General features: G+C 39.1%; 1 protein-coding gene across 1 annotated transcript in view; it reads left to right on the top strand.

Moving 5' to 3' along the window:
• The window catches only part of SLC49A4 (solute carrier family 49 member 4), a 66,823-nt gene extending 63,310 nt beyond the window's left edge, over window positions 1-3,513 (top strand). Inside the window, exon 9 of the mRNA XM_016159367.2 lies at window positions 2,595-3,513. Coding sequence (XP_016014853.2) covers window positions 2,595-2,710 — 116 coding nt within the window. The 3' untranslated portion in view covers window positions 2,711-3,513. The remainder of the gene's footprint in view (window positions 1-2,594) is intronic.
• Window positions 3,514-23,762: the final 20,249 nt, after the last annotated feature.

The raw sequence follows: 23,762 nt of genomic DNA, 5'->3' as shown, positions 1-23,762 counted from the left end.
GGGAAAAGAGGAAGTGAAAAGTATAATAGTGCTTCTGGAAGAAAAGGGAAGAGGATAAGCAAAATACTAATTAGTTCAGAGCATCACTATTTGGTGCGGAGCCCACTTCACAGAGTGAAACATAGCACCTGTCTAAAGCTGTAAATTGGCATAGAACATACTCAGGCTGTAGGCAATATAATAAATGATAGATAATCATCAGAAATATAGAGGCAAATTGTGGAAGCTTGATGTATGGATTTATATTTACTCTAGCTGAGGACAAAGAGAAGGAATGTTAGAAAACTGCTCACTTTAAAAGATTTAAATGCTAAGAATAAGAAAATTTCAATGGGTCAGGACCCCATTGGTTCAGTTACATCATATGACACTGGGCTCAGAAAGGACAGCAGTTTACTTTGCTACTGCTAAGTCTAATGAAACTGTGATACAAGCCGTTTCCTGCTTATTAGAGCACCTAAGCTGTGGCCGATGTGAATAGTCTTCAGTGGGAAGATGTAGAGGTTCCGTCTCTGGCCTTTTGCTTTCTGAACAGGCAAAAAATTTCAAAGAATACTTGTAGTTGACTGAGCCAAGAGAACTTACTGAAAGATGAATTTGACTTTTCAGGGAGAGGCATAATAGTAAAAATGAACCAAGAAACCATGACGCTAGAGAGCAATTATGAGGCATTTTTAAAGATTTCATCTGTACTGAGGTAGAAGGAATAATTTTACAACTGTGATAAAAATAATAGGTCTGCTTTGGCAATAGTTGACCAAGTTTCGCTTAGTATGGACAAAGTTTTGCTTTGGCAAAAATTTGACTGGGCTTAGGAAGAGCAAGGACAAGCCGGTCGTTGCTTCATGTATGTTCTTATAGCCCCCCATAAAATACAGTCTCTAGGTTTAGAAAGTGTCATTGTAGACCAATTTGTCACGTACTCTTTCTTTAGTTTTTGCTTAAAATTTGACCTTAAAGACAACATGCGCACTACAAAAGGTATGCTGTTGTCATCATTTTTGCTGCTTTTTCCCTTCTTTTTTTTTTTTACTGCTTCCTTTTGCCTGTTAAAATTATCATCAGAAATCCAGAAAGCTATACGTGGTTAATATAAAAGCAGAAAACACCTGGTGTGTCATTTCAGAGAATATCAGAATAACAACAAGATCCCAGAGGTTATAGACTTTCTTGGTGTTCAGATTGTATTCAATCCAAGGAAAGCACAGAAAACAGCTTTGCATGAAAATACCACTGAAATATATGTTTTTGTTACATGCCATGTAATAGCATGTCTAACTTTTAAAATGTGGAAATTGAGAGGTGGAGATGTGGCTTTTGTGAGCATGTTACAGAAAAGGGGTATTTCAGCACCTTTTCTTACCTGTGGTTTTCACATTTCCATTCCTGAGCATAAATTGCTCTTTTAGCCATATGAGTTATGGATTAAACTAAAGCAGTAGTGTGGAAATCTTCAGTATTATTTTTGAAGATTAAGGCAGTATTAGCATTCTGTAGAAGTACAAAGGGAAACTAAAAACCTATAGGAGTGCCCAAAGGAAAAAAAAATGTACCAGGGAACTTGTTTACTTCATTTTTTTTTTTTATTGAAACTGATAAATTATTAAACTAGAGAAATTATCCCCCATCTTAACCACCACCAGCACCACCAACTTCTTTATGTGAAGAAACTGTTCACTTTTGCACTCGAAGCCTCAGGATTGACTGGTGAGGGGGGCCGGGATAGAGGGAAGCTGAACAGATGCATGTCTCAAGGTCACTGGAGCTGGAAGGAGCAGCCACAGTTGGCCAATGGGTATGAGTAGCAGGAGACCCAGAATTGGCCCGTTGGAGGGTCGTGAATTCATGAGCAAGCCTTTTTTTTTTTTTAAAGAAGCAGCACGTTCTTAATTCCATTAAAGTAGATCACAACAAAATTGCTTATTTAGATGATTCTTACAGGTTTTCTGGTAATTGGCATCATATATAACTATTATGCTAGTAGAAAAAAAAGACTTAGAAAGAAATAAACCAAAATATTCAAAGTAGTTTTTCTGAGAGTAGAATTAAGATTAATTTTTTATGTTTTACTTTATTTTTTAATATATTTTTCATCTGTTCTACAAAGATTACTATTCGATATTTTTGCTGAGAATTAGATGTCTTTATCCAAGAAAAAGTATATAAAAATGCTATCTCCAAATTCAGGTGATTTTCTTATTTGTCTTTCTAATCCATCAGATAGTTCTAAACAAGGACAAGAGTGATGGTGACAGAGGGCCCTTAAAAAATAATTAACAAACTAACATTTAAAGCTGATTGATTTTTTCTTTGAAGTAATAGATTTTTTTTTGCCGCCAAAGTCAAGGTGGATTAAATTGATTGAAAGTTATTAACAATATTGATTTAAAATATTCCACATGAAAGCCCTGTAATATATTACATGCATCACTTAGACTCCAGATTGTCACTGTTTATTGAAAGCCAGTTTTCAGGCCTTCCAGGGTGCATTGATTCGAAGTGCTTTTGAATTCAGAGCAGATTGCTTTCAGCATACAGGTGGTGTCCTGCTGGTGACACATGAATGCTTACGAATGCATGTTTTTGTTTTACAGAGTTGTCTTGGTTCAACTGGTGCCTTCCCGGGTCGTGTTTGCTCAGTCTCCTCCTCATTCTGTGCTTCAGGGAATCCTATGACAGACTCTATCTTGATGTGGTTGTCTCAGTTTAATAGCACAGACGTGCAGGAGTTTAAAAAGAGACTGGAAATCAATACTGCATACTGCACATTTGCTTGGAATTGCATATCTAACGGGAAAAAAAGAGGAGAAGGGAGAAACTTCACTCAGAGGTTTTGTTAGGTTACAGATGATCACATTAATTGAATTACTGTTAGGTAATAATAATGTGGGACTTGAGTGGTAATAGAGTATTTAAAAACTCTATAAATGGCTCACCTGTGCCCAATTCTGGGGTTGGAAGTGTGATGTCTTCTACACAAAGCGCTACCTAAATAATACCCTCTATGTTTTGTATCAGTGCTAAACTACTGATTGGTTAATTGTAATTATGAAAAGAAATAAAGGGTATCTATCACATGAAGATAATTCCTTCCCTAAGTCACAGATTGAAATAGGAAGAAATGCCACTAACTTCTAAAGAAATTTAAACCCTATATCCAATTTTATTATAAAATAGCCAAGAGGTATATCGATGATAGAAGTTAGCCACATGTACACTACATTTTTTGTAATAAAGCCATTTCTTATATGACTCCTTATTTTTAATTAGGTCAGAAACCTTTGGCTATCTTTATTATGGTGGTCAAGTGCTTCCCAGTGACTTTAGAGCACATACTTTGTGTCTCAATCTTAACTTATCCTTGTTTCTGTGAAATACAATTTCATCTACTTGGCTCTTAAATAATTATATTAAAGGTGACTAAATGTTTAATGTGGTCGCATTAAATATTGTATGAAAAATGTAATTCCGCTCTGATTTAGCACTTTGTTAAAAATGAAATGACAAATCACATAGAACATTCTGTCTTCAGTATATATATATATGTGTATACATATACAGTGACATATATGTGTGTATATATATGTATGTGTATATATATATGTATGTGTGTGTGTGTGTGTGTGTGTGTGTGTGTGTGTGTAGCTACATAGGATGGAAATCCAGCACCAGCTATTATTATTTACTGGGGTTACATTTTATTAAATGACCCTTGTTTGAAAATAACAATTTATAACATTGAAACTTTCAGATCTGTTGAATAATTTCTAATCACATTCTTGGACTTTGATTCTGGTTGTAAAATGTTCAATTCTGCATGGAGTCAATATATTTGAGAGGGCAGTATTTTGCCAGTACCAGTTTTCTTTCTATGGATGATAGCTTTGTAAAAAATAACAGTTACAACTCATCGGATGGCTCTCAGACATGTATTTCGCTATGACATAAACTATGCTCTGGTGGGATTATGACATTACCACTAGTCACATTTACATAATTCCTGTTACACAGAAAAAGCATTTTCCCCAAAAGTCAAGAATAATACTTTGCCTTCATTACTCTCAGCTTTCTGCACCCCCCTCTCCTTTTTTCCTCACTTGAAATTGTGTCTTCATTGTCAGATATGTATATATATATACACATACACACACACTTTGTCTTTCTTGACAGAGTACACACCAGCTCCTTTTCTATTAGCCAAGGTGATGAAGTATAGTTAAGGAGAGCTAGTCAGCACTTAATTCTCCTCATCTCTACATAGTTGCATACACTATCACACACACTCACATGGTCCCAAATACCCTTCATTGCCCCCTTAATAAGTTTAGGGCTATTCATCAACTCACCTTGGTCCTAGAGGAAGATTCTATTACTGCTGAGCCTTCTAAGATAGTAAATTCTGCAACTTGGAAAGTCAGAAAAACCTCAAATTTAACATGCCTTCAGTCACCTTTAAATCATCTTCCTTTTATAACCACTCTGCTGACTTAGAACCAAAAGGAGTAAGGAAATTGCTAACAAGAAGAAAACCTATGAAAGCTAGGCTTAGTTCCAATTAACTCTGTCATTCATCTTAAATAAAAATAAAATGAAAGGGAAGCAGAATTCTTGAAGATGAAAGGGCTGGGGGTTATTTTAAATAAAGTAACCCCCAGCTCTTTCAATTGAGAAAGAAGATAGAAAGCAGAGAGACAAATTAGGAAGTATTTGGTTTTAATCAGAACTATTATGTTTGAGTGTGTTACTGTATAAAATTCTGTTATAATAAGGCTATTGATATAGAGCATTTTAGTTATGGTTAATTCTAGTTTTAATACAAAGTAAAGAATAACACTAAAAATATTACCTAAATAACTAATTAGTTCAAAACATCCCATGTAGGTAATGATTAAAAATTTTTGCATGTACCAGACACCAACCAATGATTTTAGCATACCTAACATGAGATGAGTCCCTCTCTCATTTAGATCCACTGACCCACCAGTTCTAATCACAAATTGCAGCTATTTTAAGTGACCAAAATTTCACATACCAAACCTGATAGAAAGAGAACCAGAAGGTTTCAGGGTGGGGGAGGATTACATACTATTTATTTGCCTGAATGTTCCATACCATATTTTTTATTTCTAGCATGCATCAAAATAGACCAGCTGCTATCTTTGCACCTTCTGAACACAAATTATAGAGTCCTAATGAAATTTCATAACGTAAAGAAATCTTAACCCTCCACCAATCCAAGCCCTCATTTTAGAATTGATGGAAACAGTGCCAGAGAGGTAAAGGATCATGCCAAAGGTCACAAGCCTAGTTAGTGACAAAAGTAGAGCTAACTAAAACCCACATCTTCTGGCTCCCAAAACAGTGTTTTTTCCTACCTCACAGAATTGCCACTTAATTTGGACATTGTGGGGTGGACGTGAATACTTTTACATGTTCAAAAACAATGAGGCTGAAGAATAACTGCCATTATTTTGTGTGGAAAGTACGGGAATTGAATTGAGGTGATGGTTTGGTTTTTAAGTAACGTTGTTCTACTTTCTTCATCACTACCCTGTTGGTGCTCTAATATTTCTGAGTCTTAGCTCAAAGTGACATGATATAAAAAAGATTCTCATGAATAATTCAGTCCTCATAAACCAAGTCAACAGCATTATTAATTGGTAAGGACATGTTATAGTCTAACCTCCCGGTGGCTTATCAATGAATACTTTATACCTATGGAAAGAAGCATTTTTTAATATGGTCCATGGTAGAGGGATAGGAACAAGACAATTATATACACAGATACATTTCACTGGAGGTTGGATTTAATAAAAGGGACTCAAGTACAATTTTGTATATTTAAGCATAAATAGCCTAAGGGCCAAATTTTATCATACATCACATATTTACATTTAATTATTGAGAATATTTACATATTTTTTATGAAGCCCTTCTAATGGAGGAGTCAAGATAAGAGGTTTTAAATTGAAAAGCTTAAATTCCCATCTATTTACCTTTTAATTAGGTTTTTTACTGTTATTTTTACTAACATCTAGGCATTCATCTTGCTGTTTGCATAAGTACAAGCTTCATTTTAAACTCAGGATTAAATACAAATGCATAGTAAATTTGCTTTAAATTAATGTTTTAAAAAATTGCATTAATTCTACATTTGTCCCTGAAATAATGAGTACAGGAATTACCATGCTTATACCATGTTATAAAGCAAATGCAAAAGCTGCGATATGAGGAAAAGTGCTATATTAAAAAAGAAGTATCTAAAAGAACAGAAAATTTTATTAGACCTATTTTATAAACATAGGAAAAACAGAATTTCACTCTAATTTGGAATTATTAGAAAGGGACAAGATAAAACTTATTTCCATACTACTAAACAATTTGCTAGTCTGTTAGGAAATATTAGCAATATTTTGGTTGTAGGGCAATTGGATCATCCTAGAAGAAGAAAACTTGATAGACAGGGAGATTTTGGTATTTTCTTACTGAGTACTCTGTGCTCAATAAAGGTGTGTTATCTGCTTAGTAAGCAGACATCATCTTGGCAATCCTGAGCACTCATTTCCTTTCAGGTGTTCTCCCAGCTCAGTTGGAATTTGAAAGTTAGGAGATGAACTAACACCAAGGCCCTTGAAAATGTCATCTCTGGCCGGGGAACAGGAATAATAGAGGCTTCGGGCAGAGAGTACAGAGAAGATTTCTTTTCCCCTGAAGCATGCTTGTTTTCATAACCAATTAAGTTTGTTCTGGTCAGGACTGAAACAACATCAGCCCCTTGTTTCACTTAACAGATTTCTAAAGCTCTCACTTGTCCTTGTTGCCTGGTACATCACCTTTCTGAAACCTTGCATGAATCTGACATCAGCTCCAACCCCGAGACTCTCCTAGTCCCCACTTCCTTGAACTGACTTCCTGGCACTGGCTTCTTCACTTCCTCAGCCTTTCCCAAAGCATTGAGGCTGAAAACTCAGTCTCATTCCCGAACAGCAGTAATGCCATATGCCTAGGCCTTCCTCTCCTGACCAGGACACAAACATGATCAGAAAATAAGTAAATCTAGATACTCCAGAAAGATGTAACAGTTCTTCTCACAGGCAAGTCTTATATAAGTTTGAGTATTACAAAGGTCTCTAACAAGTTTCTGTAGTTGTTGTTTGTTGCATTTTAGAATATGGACTGATTAAATTGCCTTATGTTGTCTTTCTGTTGTGCCTTGGAACCTGGTAGGCCTCAAACGATAGCTTTTTATCTCAGCCCACACTGAAAAAGAGAGCAAAAAGTTATTCTACCGTGGCCGCTCTGCTCATTTAACAGGAAGAATTAAATTTTTTTTAAACAGCTAAAAAAAAGAAAAAAACGAAAGCACAGAATTCATTTCAGCAACTTTGTAAAGTGATTTTTAAACACGCACACACATCCAACCATTTTAGCGCTAAACGTGTTGGACTTGGTACCTTACATAGCTCCCCAACGGCTTGCCAGGTCAACCCCACATCACGGCACTCTCCGTGTGCCCTCCAGGCTCTTCTGGTTTAAAGGGAGGCTTCTGCAGTCCCGACCAAACTGGCCAGGATGACTTGGAGACATTTTTAATTTGCTTTAATGTTAGGAAATGATACTTCTTTAAGAAACTATAGTTTAATTTAGGCTTCCTCTAATTCAGATTGGCTTTCTTCCCATGTACCCAGAAGGATCATAGAATCAAAGAGATGATCTAATTCAACCACCTCATTTTACAAATAAGTAGACAGAGACCCTTTTAGGTTAAATGACACAGCTAGGATTTAGCAGGTCATCCAACTCTGGACCAGCATTCTTTCCATAAATAATGAATGTGTTAGCCAGAAATTAATTATTTTAAGTAAATTTTCTTTCATTTCTTTTAAATTTTTGAAAATTAAACAAAGAAATACATGAATATATACCCATCATAAAATACTCAGTACAGAAGTGTAAAGTGTAGTCTACCCCCATACAGACATGTGCTGGCTAATTCATTCTCCTTTCCAGAGATAATCCCTATATATCCTTTCAGAAAATGTTCTATGCATTTACATATATATATACACAAAAACTTAGAGGAGATTAAAAAACTATTTCTTACACCACATTGGCATTAATTTTTGGAGCAGAAGCAACCGTTTCTGAGATCCTTATTTCTCTCTCCAACGAGTCTATATGAAATGTAGCAGTGGTTAATAGAGACATTTCACAGACCTGGTTATGTACTATCAAGCTCTATCATATTCTAAAGTTAAAGGTGAATTCCAACATGCAATATTCTGTTTCTCATTTTTATGGCACCAACTACGGCTTCTGTACTGTGAGAGAAGAGAATGAATGATCCATCCCCCGAAATCCAAATAGATTTTCTTGACAGGGCTTCCTTGGCTCTTCAGGTCTGAGCAGAGGCACACAATATAGCAGAAAGCAGAAAGTTGAAAATAAGCGCTGGTGTGACTGCACTTTTAAAAAATAATAGCTAATGAAGATTCTGGTGATAATCCTCACTCTTTTCCTGGCCAACTTTCTTAGCTATCCTGTCTTTCAAGCCACCAGTAAAATTGATGAACTGCAGAAGGACAAGAACTTAGCTTCATCTGGTCAGTTCTTCCTGTCCTGCCCTCCTTTTTATTCAGCTTTCCCTTTCTGGTTGTATCCTCTTGCTTATTTCTGATGGTGCTTGGAAGCAAGTTGTGTGAAACCTAGATTTTCTGAGTTGCCAGCATCCAGCTGGAAAGCTGGCCAGGCAGTTTCTTCATGAACTAGCCAAGAGAAGGCACAGAGAGAGCACCCTGGCCTAGAAGCCCCAGTGCCCCAGCCGAGTGTCTTCAGCTGTTTGACCTTGGGCAAGTCTCATTTATCCATATCTCTGAAGCAATAAGGAAGTGAACAAAGACATTCCCTAAGGTCTTTTTCGGCTCAGAAATTCAGCTCCGCTCTTCTTTAAGTATTAGAAAATGACCAAAGTGCGTGCAAATCTATAAAACTACAGAGCCTCCTAGCACTTCACAGTGCTGTCTGTGCAGTAGCCCTCCTACCATGCATTCCAGTACATGACCATGTGGACTGTTCCATTGCACTTACATTCATCGAGAAGAAATAGCTTTTTCATTGTCTGTGGTAGGAGATAAGCTACAGGTGCTGTTCACTTCCCCGAAAGACTTTATATATGAAATGGAGGGTTTATTAAATTTGCCATATGCAGTAAGAGAAAATCTGCCATCCGACGGTGAGATAGCATCCTGAGAGGTAGGAAATGCATTTGCTCGCCAGAATCAGGCCAGACCAGGAACCCATTCTTTGGTTTGGTTTAATTCATCGTGAGTCTGCACCTGCAGAAATCAAATGGTCAGATCAGATGGTAAAGCTGATCCTCAAACTTTATCTCTAAATTAATGGCGCCAAAGAATTGTAAGTTGCTTTGCAACAACGTCTTCCCTACATGGCCAAATTCTGCCAGCAGAACTGTACAGATATTTTATAGAGAGCAGAGGTCCAGCATGTCAAGGTCTGATCTCTACACAGGTGCTAGTAAACAAGGCTTTATTGAGACTCTAATTAGGGCAAAAAACAACAACAAAAAACTGTCATTGAAATAAAAAAAAAAGACGAGCCTGAAAGTCAGGAGTCCTGGGTCTCTGTCTCTGTGTCCCCACTAAGCACCTTTGGGGCCTTGGGCAAGTCACCTATTCTCTCTGCACTTCAGCTTTCTCACCTCTCAAATAGGAGTAGGACGGTCAAAGTAGATGTTCCTTTTTGCTGGGAATATCCTATTATTGATCACACAGCAGAAAGTAGAAAACGACATGAGGCAATACCTTTCTATCAGTACTTCCAGTTATACATTCTCTTTTCAAACAAATGAGTAACTTGTACAAGGCCCTGTTAGTTGATGTGTTAGTTATATGTTATAGGTGCCAAGTAGTTATGGGAACTCTCAGACTGTCATCAAATCCATTCGTTCCTTTGTTCATTCATCCTTTTATTCATTCTGTATACAGAGTAATTATATGTGTGCAATATGTGCCTGTGAGAGAATCAAAAACAAAAGATGTTTCTACCCTTTAGATTTTAAAAAACAAATACTCCCCTGAACTAACAAAAGTAACAATGATAGTTTCCCAAATACGTAGCTATACATAGCAGGAACCCAAATGTTTTTCTTATTTCTTATACCATCATTAACTATAACTGATTTCAAGGAAAGGATATTGTGTTCCATTGAAATTTCCATCATAAACAGAGCATGTATCTTGAGAGCATAGAATCAATTTTGAGGAATCCTAAACCCTACCATCATTCCTTGGCTGAGGAAAGGGTTCCTATTCCTTTGGGAAGGTGGGGATACTGTTGGCTCCTCCAACTTCCTCTCAAGACAAAATTTTAACAAATGCATATGCACTGAGATACACATAAGGCCTTTTGAGTCACCTTTCTAAACGAAATTTTAATTTTAACAAAGAACAAAGGCTAGACACCAAAAGGAAGGATTCCTAATGATAGAACTTGGGATATCAGCCAGCCAGATAGAGAAGGGCTACTTGGCAGGGGCTGGAGACATTCTGGAAGCTCTTCAGAATGTGAGTCAGCCTAAGCTACACCGGATGCATCCCCAGTGAAGTCCTGGCCTCCCCTAAGCCTTTGCAGAAACCCAAGGAATGCTAAAAGGACAGGTTTTAGCCCTATAGATGATTTTATTTACTATGAATGTCCAAATTTACTTCCATTCTCACCAGAAATATATCATTTTTGGAAATTAAGTGTTAGGAACATTCTGCCTCCAGTCTACTAAATTGCCTCTGCAAGTCCCAAATAAAATCACTTTCTTGATATACACGCATATATCTGTTTAGGTCTGTGACTCAGAGAAAGTGCCTGGAAGAAGTCATAAGAGGTGACTGATCTCACCTCACCTGCCATTGGTCGGAATGGGACCTGCCCAGTGGAATCTAGCCCTAACTGAGGGTATGTGTTGGGGCCGTCTCTTTCTTCTTAGTCCTTCTCTGAACTCATTAATCCATGCTCCACTGTTTTTCCCGATCAATCAGTTATTGCTGAGAAAATCGTTTTAGTAAGTGACGTAAATGTCTCCAGGGGAGCCTTCCCCCTCCTCCACTGTCCTTCGGCTTGTGCCTCAGAATCTTTGCTCCAAAGAAATGCAGTTACCCTTGTCCTTTTCAGGAGAAAAAAAAATCAGTTAATATCTTTTTTCTAATAGCTCACCCTCTTCTATCTTAGAATAGAGACGCCTCCCCATATTTGTTGCCTTTTTTACTTAAGCTTAATAGACCCACAGTGTCCCAGGCACGGGCAACTCCGTGCTGCATTCTGTTGCCTGTAATTGTCCTGCCGTCTAAATGGGGGAAAGGTTACTCTAATGACCCAGCTAATTCCCTTACCTGTTCACTGTTTTATCAATATTCCTTTACCAGTAAGTTCTCTGTTATCTTTTTCCTGACATTTATTTCATTTTTCTTTTAACTTTAATTTTTGCTTACAAAATTGCTTCTTTTATCTTAAAGCAGACTGTGATCTTTTCTCTGTACTTTATAATAAAATTTTAACATAACAGAACATTCTAAAAGTCAGGTGGGGATTTCATCAAAGCCAATATTAAATGCTGGGAGAGGCAGATCATATTTTAAAAAATAGAAGAACAACTGGGATGGAGGAAGCTCGATCTCATACTTCAACCAGTATATTTGGCTCCTGCTGCTTGCTGAGCACTGAGCTAGGCACTGTGGGTACAGAAACAAATAAGACAGTGTCCTGACCTTCAGAGAGATTCATATTCTCATGAGTCTATTCATAAGGCTAGCAACACCACCAGCATGCTGTTGGAAGCTTTGTAGTGTATTTCTCCAGTTGTCTATGGAGTCTTACCCTTTGTGGAAAAATGTGTTCTAAATCCTGTTTTCTTAGGCTTTTAAAAATCCGTGTTTGCCCCTAATCAATGTATAGTTAGTTATGTGCAACCTTCATAGAGTAAAAAATGCCCCCTGGACAGCCTTTGAAGGGGAAAGGCAGAGAAATCTGTTTTCATGGCTTAAAAAGGAGTGGAAAGGTTTTAGGGAGAGCTGAAATGCTTCCAGAGATTTCAGATTTGCTAGTGTTCATTCAGACCTGGAATTAGACAGAGGGGAGACAGGGTCATGGAAGGAGACCCAGGACACCCCGTGGAAGGCTTAGTGAGAGATAAGCCAGGCCTGTAGGCGTCTGTTAATGTGTCTGCTGAGCAAAAGTGGAGAAGGAGGTTTGAAGGCAGAGAGTGTGGTGGAAACAGGTTCTGGAAAATAGAACTCTGAAAATGTCTCATTCTCACTGAGTTATCTGGCCCAGCCTCCTGCCTTCAGCATGCCTGGCCAGCTACTTTTTCAGATCCTGCAGGATAGAGATTCCACAACCTTCCAGCGCCAGCCAGCCCCCGCTCACTCAGAAGTTCTTTCTTTCAAAGAATGGAAGCAGGAGAGATGTGGTCAAGAAATAGAGTGACAGAGGGGATGGGAGACAAGAAAAATAAATCAGGGCGGAGGACCCCAAATGAAGAGGAATTGTGGTGGAGCTAGAGGTAGGGAAGAATCTCTACATTTCACACTTCCTTCACACTCCAAGCCATGTGGGAATGCTAGAAGGCAGAGCCAGCCTTCTGGGAACCCTGCCCTCACAGACACCCTGTCTGGCACAGTGGAGGTTCCTGTTCTGCTCTGAGAAAGCAGTGGAAATCTAGACACCCACCACCTCCCAGGAGGAACTGTATTTTATTCAAAAGTCTAAGTTACACAATCCCCACACCCTTCCATCCTCAAAGGAATGTTCTGTATGGAAGGCATGCCTTCAATTCCCCATTATGTTTCATGAGCTCTGCAAGAGAGTAATTACTACATACCAGTTCGTGGATGCAAAGAAATTCTGGGTAGTCCAAGTGAACTTTGGTCCAAGTAAGCTACCATCTTACTCCATTCAGACTTTTCCGTTTTTCCTCTCAGTCACACTCCTAGAAGCAAGTCAGAAAGCCTGTGCCACCAAAATCGCTATCAGAAAGCCCAAGCACTTTGTTGTTCTTCTTATGTCCTCAAGCCATGGCGTATTTGGTCTAATTTTACACTGTTTTTCATTATCTGGCCTTCATGGATGGCTCTACACTACAGGACAGTCAGATTAGAAGGGCAAGCCGAGGCCGGGGCAGCAGGAGGAAAGAAGTAGACGCGAGACATGAGACGGCAGCAGTAAGGAACCAGCCAGTGCAGCTCCTGGTGCGGGAGCAGGCATTCCTCCCATAGCCACCAATATCCACCATCTCCAGCCATTCCAAACAGGTTCCCCCATCCCTCATCCCATTTCCCAGGGTTCCTGGAGGCGATTCTTCCCTCAGCCTTGGGCCTCCCTCTTGGCTTTGAGTGTCATTCCAGTTCTTGCTCTTCCCTGTTCCCTCCTCCCCATCCCAGACTGCCCTGAAGCCCCTGAGTTCTTTTAAGTCTGGAAAAATAAAGTCCTTTCCTGTTGGGATCCAGATCCATCCTGGGAGTGATGTTGGCTAAAGCTGCTGCAGTGCAACACGAGTTCTGCCTGCCAGAGTGAAATAGTACTCTAGCAGGCCGCCCAGACACCTGCCTCTGGGGCTCTAAGCAAGGAAGCCCGTCAGGACTGTCCCAGAGGACTGAGGATAGAGACCACATGATCTCTTGCGATTCCACCCAGCTCCACCAGCTGATTTTTAAATAACACCTCTCAGATCCAGATGGTGTACAGGCTCTGTGACAGCAGGTGCTCCTCTGCCTGTGATTCCCCGTGTGCCTAGGCAAACTTTCTCCTCCTGTCAGGAGACATGGTGCAAATAGCAACGGGCGCAGGGAGGGGGCTTAAAGTCTGCTTACACTGAGATAATGCTGAGGGTGTGTGCAGATCTGCAGGCCCAGGTTTGCGACCTGGCGTGTCTATGCAAATGTCAAAACACAAGAGTGTGTGATGAATTCTCCTCCAACGCAACTTATGAAGTGTCCTGTGCATTTTAAAATAATTCTTACCATGGAAAGCTTGTATTACATTTTAATAAAAGGAATTGTTTTTGCATTTACTTGTTTAGCACTTGGGGTTTTCTAGATTTTTAATTTATGGCCAAGTGTAATTTTGTAAGGAAATGTTGAAGTCTTGAGTATTTTTATTCTTTTAAAACTACAGTTAACGTCAACTGTAAGCACTGATAAATATTATTCATATGCAATTTTCCTTCCTTCCCATTGGGTCTTTTTAAGAAACTGTGTTTTGGCATAGCATTTTATTTAAAACTCTGCTTCATTTTACACATTGTGAATACTGAAGATTCTGAAAAATAAAGATGCATTTAAAATCTCTGTGCTGTTACTTCGTAGAAATGGTAATGTGAATTGCTTTGCCAAAGTGGTAATTAAATGTTTAACGGTTTAGAACTCGTAGCTCAGAATGAGGGTTCTAGTCATTACTCGCAGTGTGGGAGCTTCTGTATAAGCCTCCACTTTTTGAGGGGGAGAATTCACATTAGAATGACAATCTCCTGTTCAGTTAGGAAATACAGTTCTGTGTACAGTATAGTTACTGTGCTGTGCTTTTGCAATAAACGTGTATTGAAAGCACTTGTGATAACATGGTCCGCATTTTGTTTTTAATCAAACTCCAAATGGCAGTAGAAGTGGAGCCAAAGCTCCCTAAGCATTTGGGCAGCAAGATGTGATGGGGAAAACACGAGCTGGGGAGTGAGAGGCTGGGCCAAGGCCTGCTCCTCCACCAAGGAGCCCTGGGGACTGTATTCTCATCCATTAAAAGTGTATAATTAAAATAAAGGAAGAGGCAAAGAACAAGTGTTGGCGAGGATGAGGAGAAAAGAGAACCCTCAAACATTGTTTGTGGGGATTGCAAATTGGTACAGCCGCTATGGAAAACAGTCTAGAGGTTTCTCAAAAAATTAAATATGAGTATACCTTTGACCCAACAATTGCACTTCTGGGTATTTATCCAAAGAAAACCGAAACGATAATTCATAAAGATCTATGCACTCCAATATTCATGGCAGCACAGTTTACAATAGCCAAGATATGGAAGCAACCTAAATGCCTATCAACAGATGATTGGATAAAGTTATGGTTCGTATATACAATGAAATATTACTTAGCCATTAAAAAAATGAAATCCTACCACTTTCAACGATATGTATGGACCTAGAGCTTATTATGCTGAGTGAAGTAAGTCAGACAGAGAAAGATAAATACCACATGATTTCAAAACCTAAGGAACAAAAAGAACAAACTAATGAAAACCTGACTCACAAATATAGAGGACAATTTGGTGACAGACAGAGGGGATGGGGGCTTGGGGAACTGGAAGAATGGGGTACAAATTAATAGTTGATAGATGGTTATAAGGATGGGGAGCATAGCATAGGGAATGCAGTTAGCATAGATGTAATGGCTAGGCGGAAAAGCAGAGGAGAGAAGGAGCAATTAGAGGGGTCGTTTTATACCAATGTACTGTATACTTGAAACTAATAATAAAAAAATAAAAGCTAAATAAATAAATAAAGGAGGGGGATATTTATACTTCCCTCACGTGTATTTTGATGGTGGAATAATCAACATGAAGCACCTCACACATTTTGGTTACCTGATAAAGGTTATTTGCCTTCTGCCTTTCCTTCTTGTATTCCTCCCAAAATCTTCATTTTTATTTTTATTTGTTTAATATTCAAGTAAAAATCCATTGACCTTCTGAGTAAGGAGATAGTTATTGAATATTTACATTTTTAACACTGCTTCTAAATTGAAGCACTAAGTTGTTGATCACAGCTGAATTAAAAGAATATTTGGGAAACGGAGCGATGTTGTTAATATAAGTAGACCATCTTATAAATCTACTGGCAATCCAAAGGGGTTCGCCTTGTGGAATTTGAAACAAAAAAAACAAGCAGCAAAAGCTATTGAGGTCGATCCAGACCCATCCCTAAAACGTGGAAGCACTTCTGTTAACAGTGCAAGCATATCCACGGTAAGGGGTAAGGCGTGGCGGGGCGGGGCAGGGGGCGGAGCGGTGGGAAGCCCAGTCTTGGAAAAATTGGAGGAACGTTTTTAACCTTCCTGGATTCGTTTCCAAACAGTCTTGTTCTCCTCTTGAAGGTTCCTAAGTCTTCATTTTTAAAAATACAGAAAAATATAATACTTTCTTTACTTCTAGCTGTGAACAATTCCAACATAGAATAGATCATTCCTGTATTTTTGTTTTATATCTTGCACCTTATATCATGAACATTTTCCTATAACAAGGGAATCCTTAAAATTTAAAGTATTTCATTTTATTATTGGACATTAAGGCTACTTCTGGGGAGATGTGTTCTGGGGGGATATATTGTATTATCTTTATCCTTGTCCTAGTTATGATTTTCTTTTTTTTTAGAAAAGATACCAGAATAAGAATCACTTGGTTCAAATGTGAAGATGTTTAGTTCCTGACAAGTATCCCCATATTAATTTAATTATTTATTCATCCTAAATGGAGAATACTGATTCTTCTCTACACTCAGTACAGGCATATCTCAGGGATATTGTGGGTTCAGTTCCAGACCATCGCAAGAAATCAAGTATCACAATAAAGTGAGTCACACAGATTGTTTGGTTTCCCAGAGCATATAAAAGTTATAAACTATACTATAGCCTATCAAGTGTGTAATAGCAATATGTCTTTAAAAAACAATGTACACACCTTAATTAAATATACTTTATTTCTAGAAAATGCTAGCCATCATCGGAGCCTTCAGCAAATCGAACTCTTCTTGCTGATGGAGGATCTTGTCTTTAATATGTAAAAAATGTAATATCTGTGAAGTACTGTAAAGCAAAGCTCAATAAAACAAGATGGGCCCGTACTCACTTCTGACACGGAACGTGTGGGGTTTTCCACACATAACAATTCTCCAGTTCTCAGCAGATACCAGCAATTTAACTCCGTTCTAACACTAACTCCCCGGAGTTAGAGTAGACCCCACAGGTTAAGGGCTCAGCTCCACAGGATTACTCCCCAACCTCCATGACTTCAGAAGCCAGTTCCAAGTCCAAGTTGTCACCTGTGCTTCTTGGTTCTCATGACCCCCTCCTCGGGTCTGATAATTTTTTCGAATGACTTATAGAACTCAGGAAAAGCACTTTATGTACTAGATCACCAGTTTATTCTAAAAAGATACAACTCAGGCACAGCCAGATGGAAAAGATAACTTGGGCAAGGTATGGGGGTGGGGTGCAGGGAGGGGCACAGAGCTTCCATGCCCTTTCCAGTCGCTCACTCTCTCAGCACCTCCATGTTTGCCAACCCAGAAGCTCAGCTCCCCCAAGCCCTTCAGTTGGGGCTTTTGTAGACTTCATTACATAGCCACGATTGATTAAATCATTAGCCATTAGTAATTAACTCAACCTCCAGTACCTCTACCCTTCCAAGAGGTTGTGAGGTGGGGCTGAAGTTCCAGCCCTCCAATCGGAGAGGTTGGTTCCCCTGGCAACCAGCCCCCTTACAGAGGCTGTCCAGGAGTTCCCAGCCCCCACTCATCTCATTAGCATACAAAAAGACACTTCACTTAAGAGATTCCCCCTGGTTTTAGGATCTGTGTGCCACCAAGTGGGGGCAGAGACCAAACGTATATTTCTTATTGTTTCACAGGCCCCATTAGGGTCCACCAGCAAATGAGTTAGTTTCAGGGATGCTGCTCTGGTAGGAAAAGTGACAAGGAGGGGTGACCAGAGGGCAAGTCACACTGGCTTTCGGCTTCCTGTTCTTTTTTTCATTTCTCATAAATAACACCCCAGGCATGGACGGGCCTTGATTTAATCCTTTAGTTCTTTCTTACACTAAAACCGAACAAGGTGATCTTTAAGATCCTGTTCAATTCTGAATTCCAGCAAGTAAGAGGCAAAAAGGAGACAGTGTAGAAGCGGGTGGAGGGAACAAGAGAAATTCTCAAGTTTGGGTAAATGCAGATAAATGGAAGGCCCTATGTAGGAGACTAGTTTTTCACTAGTGGTGTCTTACAGAACTGTTTCATGCATAATTTACTGAATTGGTATCTTTTGTTCCCCAAAGGAAGCCAGGACATATTTTGGAACTTTGTCAACGAAGCAATTTTTTTTGAAGCTCAAGACCATATTTTCATATTTACTTTGACAGACTAGTGACTCAGAGTGCAGAAACAAATCTTAACCCCCATGCTTAGCTCAGTAACGATGATAAGGATTTGGGGTGCTTACTAGGGGCCTGATACTGTTCTAAGCACTTTCCCTGCGTTGCCTTCACAGCAAACCCAGAAAACGTTCTATTATTAGCTTTATTTTGCATAAGAAGAACAAATTGCCCAAAGCCAAATAGCTGAAGAGCGGCGCAGCTGGTTTGAGCCCTGGGTTTGTGGATGCAGAGCCTGACTCCAACCTGGAGGCAATAGGTGCTGGATAACGTTTTCTCTCTGTGTGGGAAGCTCTGCTCCATAAAAGTTACTCTTCACAAGTGCCCCGCTAGGTAGGTATCACTGTTCCCACTTCACACATTGCTCAGCTGGTAAATGGTGGATCTAGAATTCAAAAGTCCAAGGTCATCCCTCTGCGTCAGGGGCCTTCAGATCAGGGCAAGTGAGTACAAAACGTCCACAGTGCAGTAGATCTAAGGAAACCAAGCACTGCCTTTCCTAAAATCTAAAAAGTTGGCTCCTGCTGACTCAAGGTCGGAGCTGGCTTCTGCTTTCCCACTTCTCCTTTCATATTTGTCCTTTTTCCACTTTACAAATGAAAGGCATCGCTCTCGCACTTAGCGATATTACTATGGAGGTCCCGGGGTGTGAAAACCTCCCCATTGCCCAAAAAAGCAGGGAGGAAGAAGGACGATTAGAAATACATATGTCCACAATGCCTCCTACAACAACTTATCATGATCCAGGGTAGGGCTTCACATCTATCCCTTTCTTACACATACTCCTGTCACAGACAATGTGGCATTATAAATGGGTGCCCCGACTTACGCTGAAATGCTCAGAATTCAGATGTAGCATGGAGTGGGGAAGCAGGAAGGATGACAACTGTTGTTTAATAACTTTGCCTTTCCTATCCCCCAACTACTGTCAAAGATTGCCAAATTCCTGAGGGAGTAAGCGAGCGTTCCAAGAAAGCTAAGCGAGGATAATATCAGTGAGAAGTGGTGAAGGCGGCAGGATTTGACTCTACCATGGGACACACCCATATCAAGGCCTGATCTAACTCAATCTGTCTTAGGATATTCAAACTGGAATAAAGCATGCTGCTTCCTAAGCGCGCCTTCTCTGCCTCTTCCTCCTTCCCAAACGAGAAGTGCTCTGAGTGTGCACTCCTTAACTCAGGTCTCTGTCTGTGTCCCAGGGGCACGCTTAGAGTACTTCAAAGATGAGGAGGAAGAAAGTTCCCTATCTACTTCAGATAAATAATATGCCTTCAAGTAAAGAAAACATTTTAAGAGCTAAGTTAGTATTTTATATTTTCTTGGACATTTATTTATACCATTTTAACAGCTTTATTTGAGTATAATTGCCTAACATGTTTAAAGTGTACCATATAAGTTTTGATGCATACCCATGAAACTAGGGTAAGTGGTTGTATCTATCCCCCCCCCCCCCGTAATATCCCTCTCTCCACGTCTCCTGTCACCATACCCCATCCCTAGGCAATCACTGATCCGCCTTCGGCCACTATAGATTGGTCTTCATTTTCTAGAATTGTATATAAAAGGAACAATACAGTACAGTATGCACTTTTTATTTTTGTCTGGCTTTTTTCACAGCATAATTATTTTGATATTTATTCAAAAGTTGCTGCAGGTATCGATAGTTTGTTCCTTTTTATTGCTGAGTAGTATTCCATTGTGTGGATATACCACCTTTTTATTCAATCACCGAGTGATGATCATTTGGGTTGTGTCCAGTTTGGGGCTCTTACAAATAAAACTGCTGTTTTTTTTTCTCCTTATGTGGACATATACTTTCTTTTCTCTTGGGTAAATACCCAGGAGTGGAAAAGCTGGATCGTATAGTCAATGCATGCTTAACTATTTAAAAACTGCCAAACTGTTTTCTGAAGTGGTTGTTCCATTTCATATTCTCACCAGTGGTGTAAGAGAGTTCCAGCTGCTCCACAACCTTACCACATTTGGTATAATCGGCCTTTTCTATTTTAGTCATTTTGATAGTGTGTTGTATCTCATGGTTTTAATTTGCATTTTTCTAATGATGAATGGTATTGGTTAGCTTTCCACATGTTTGCCATTCATAAATCGTCTTTGGTGAAGTGTCTCTTCAGACATTTTGCCTCTTTATTACTGGGTTATTTGTTCTTTTATAATTAGACATATCATTCTTTATATATTCATAATTTGCCCATATTTTCTCCTAACCTGAGGCTCATTTTTAAAATTCTTTTAACAGTGTCTTTCAAAGAGCAGAAGTTCTTAATTTTGACAAAGTACGATTTATCAATATTTTCTTTTATTTTATCGATATTTTGTTTTATGTGCTTTGAGTATCATATCATATCCTAAACTAACCCAAGCTCATAAAGATTTTCTCCTATTATTTTCTTCTAAAAGTTTTATCATTTTTATAAAATTTTGTCAAGAGATTACCAAATACTATAAATCCATATTTATCTTTTACTTGGGTACAAGTCTTCTCATTATCATTGTCACCTTCTTCTCTGTTGTTTTCAGTTCCTGCCATAGATTTCACTGTCCGCTCCCTAGCAGGAGAACATCGTGGATTCTTCCGTAAATAACATACTTGACAACAAGCATTAATACATGTTTTGCAAGTCCTAAAACTGACCCTCTCTCTCTCCCCCATCTCATTTCGCCTGTTAATCTTTCTCATTCTAGTAATAGCATTTATTCTAAACCATTGCTCTCTCAAATTTTACTTTACATTTAATATTCGTCAAAAATCAATGTCTCTACAATGTTTTGTTAATATGATTATGATATCTCAATCCAAAATCATTTTTAATTTAAATCTTATAGTCATAGGAAATTTTTTAAATTAACATGATAATTTATATACATATTTTAGTTGCAGAGCAGTATAATAGTGTGCACAATAAAAGACTTTTGGCTTAAAAATCTATTATATTCATATAAAATTCTATGGGGGAAGTGGAATGATACACACATTCAAATGGTGAAAGGAAAAATCTGAATTTCCAATTGTTATAGTAGAACTCTTCTTGTATTTTTTAAATGCTGTGCTTTTTAGATTCTATTAGTTACATTTAAAAGAAGAGTTTTATTTTTAAATGTCAGTATTTATAATATGCCAGAAATTACATTCTTTGTAGCTCTTTAAACTATGATGAAAATTCTAGATGTCAGTGTAAAATTCTGATGGTGTAACTAAATTTTTCAAAATTCTCTCAAAAAGTATGTAGTAAAAAGTAAAGTAATAATAATAATAATAGCTTTTACCTTACCTTACAGTATCTCACATAAAGGAACTAGCAGGTGCATGTATGGTGATGGCTGAGTGCTGAGCACGCTCCTCAGAGGAGGTAGATAAGGTGTTCAAGGAACTGGGTTTACCTGAACACACAGACTGTTTCTGGTTGTAGCCTGGGCAGACAAACATGAACGCATTAAACTCTGCTTTTCTCTGAAAGGGAATTTAAAGGTAAAGATCATAAGCCAAGTCAATCTTAAGCCCTTTGGTTGGAGAATCTCCTTGGCAGGGTTTTCAGGCAGAGGGAGAAAGAGGAAGAGAATGTGGGCCAGGAGAGCGAGTTCTGAGCCACACCCAAGGTTGCCGTGAGAGACTATGCTCCTATGGTTACAAGAATCACAATTATTTCAGCTGTGTTATCAAGGCAAGATGAATGAATATGGTGGCCGGAGTTAAGAGAAGGGGCAGCTCCCCTTTCCCTTTCCCTTATCTCCTTTAACCAGCTTAGTCTAGTGTTTCTCTCTCTCTCTCTCTCTCTCTCTCTCTCTCTCTCTCTCTCTCTCTCTCTCTCTCTCGGTTCTGTGCATCTGCTCCATCCTTCTTTTGCCACTGGCCTATCTTCATTCTTCAGTCCAAATCCCACAGCAATCCAATCTGATTGGCTTAGCTTATTTTCCTCTAGGCTCCAGGGCAGAATCCTTCATGCCAGGCCACCCTATGGCAGGTGGAGCCAATCGCTGTCCATCTTTGTTCAAAGACAAGCCTAAGGTTGCTTGCCTGATGGATGGGAGGAGGACTGGTGTGAGGGTGGGGGCTGTTTTAGAGCTCGGGGAATAACGGACTTGACAGGACCATGACTGATTCATTGATTTGCATGTCATTCTCTAGGGTTGAGATGGAAGTCTGGTTTTCCTCATGCTTCTTTGTCCCAAGCCCCTGCCACAAATCAAGCTAAAATAATAGCCTTTATATCACTATTTAGAGACCTAGGTCCTATACAGACATTAAGATGAAGATTGATTGAGAGAACACAGGAACTTTCTAAATCCAAAAAGATGCCCTAAGCAGCCAGAGGGCTCCACTCCTTTCCCAGGTGAAAGTGAGAGAAGTAGAGGGTCGAAGAGAGCCACAAAGGAATTCCAAGAACCTCAGGCCTTTTTCCAACACTTGAAATATGGAGGGGAGTAGAAGAAGGGAAGGTCACAGTGTCTCTGGCAGCTTTGATTAGAGGGCTTGGCAACCCCTCTGCCCAAATCCTCTCACCTGCCAGGTACAGTTCCTAAAAGTCCTAGCATCACTTACTTCTTTGAGGTTAGGCCAAGAAAGTCTTTATTATGCTACACTGTCAACCAGTCACGCTGAAACTGGAATCTTCTTATCCAATTAGTATTTTAGAAAACAGAGTCCTAGAAAACCTAGGACATCACACAGACAGGGTTTGGTGGCAAAAGAACAGGTGTGATAGAACCTTCAAGGGGGTCTGACCAGGTGCCTGTGGACCAGGGCCATAGGGGGAAGAAGGGAGTTCCTTGGAGATGGCAGGACACAGAAATCACCTTGACTGGCTGACTCTCTTTTCCCAGAATAAGCCCTACCACTAAAACTGGAGAATTACCAATGAAAGAGAGAGTCATATAAAACTAGGTGTGATGTGATGTTACAGTAAGTAAATTTAAATTTGAAATGCATATGCTCTGAGTAACTCATTCTGGTTATAGTTACACACATACAAGGACTGTATTTGCAACATTGTTTTGTAACAAAAGACTAAAAAAATCCTTAAGGTCCCTCAGTAGGGGTTTAGTTAAATAAATAGTGGTGCAATTGTTATGAAGAAAGCCCTGGAGTGCTCTGCAGGAAGATTGCTGAGTGGGCAGGCTGGCACTGAGCAGTGTACCAGGCGGGTTTGCACGTTGCCGGGAATACACACTGGAGCAAATATTACAATCAGTATTGGGTTAAAGCTGAGACCAGAGACAGAGATCACCATCTAAGAACAAAACTTCTGGGATCCAAGAATTAATCTGAAATTTTGTCCCAAAGAATGAAATTATTCTTATAGCTTTGCTATTAAAATTGCTAATATCAAACGTTAAGTTTGACATTACCGTGCAGGAGCAGTAATTGCTCAGCACGGTCAGCTGCAGTTTTGTGATAATAAATAGAATGCTCACTTCACTGAGAATAGTAAAGAAGGCAGATTTTTTTTTTTCTTTTCTTCATTCTCTCATGATCTTTATTATGTCTAGGTCAAAGGTGATTTATCATGGATATTGTACATGATTTGGTAATTTTTTCTGCTTATGAAATG

This window comes from Rousettus aegyptiacus, unplaced genomic scaffold (assembly GCF_014176215.1).
Source record: "Rousettus aegyptiacus isolate mRouAeg1 unplaced genomic scaffold, mRouAeg1.p scaffold_m13_p_4, whole genome shotgun sequence".
NCBI lineage: Eukaryota > Metazoa > Chordata > Mammalia > Chiroptera > Pteropodidae > Rousettus > Rousettus aegyptiacus.
The sequence above is the reverse complement of the archived record's forward strand: the minus strand, read 5'-3'. Positions and strand labels throughout refer to the sequence as shown.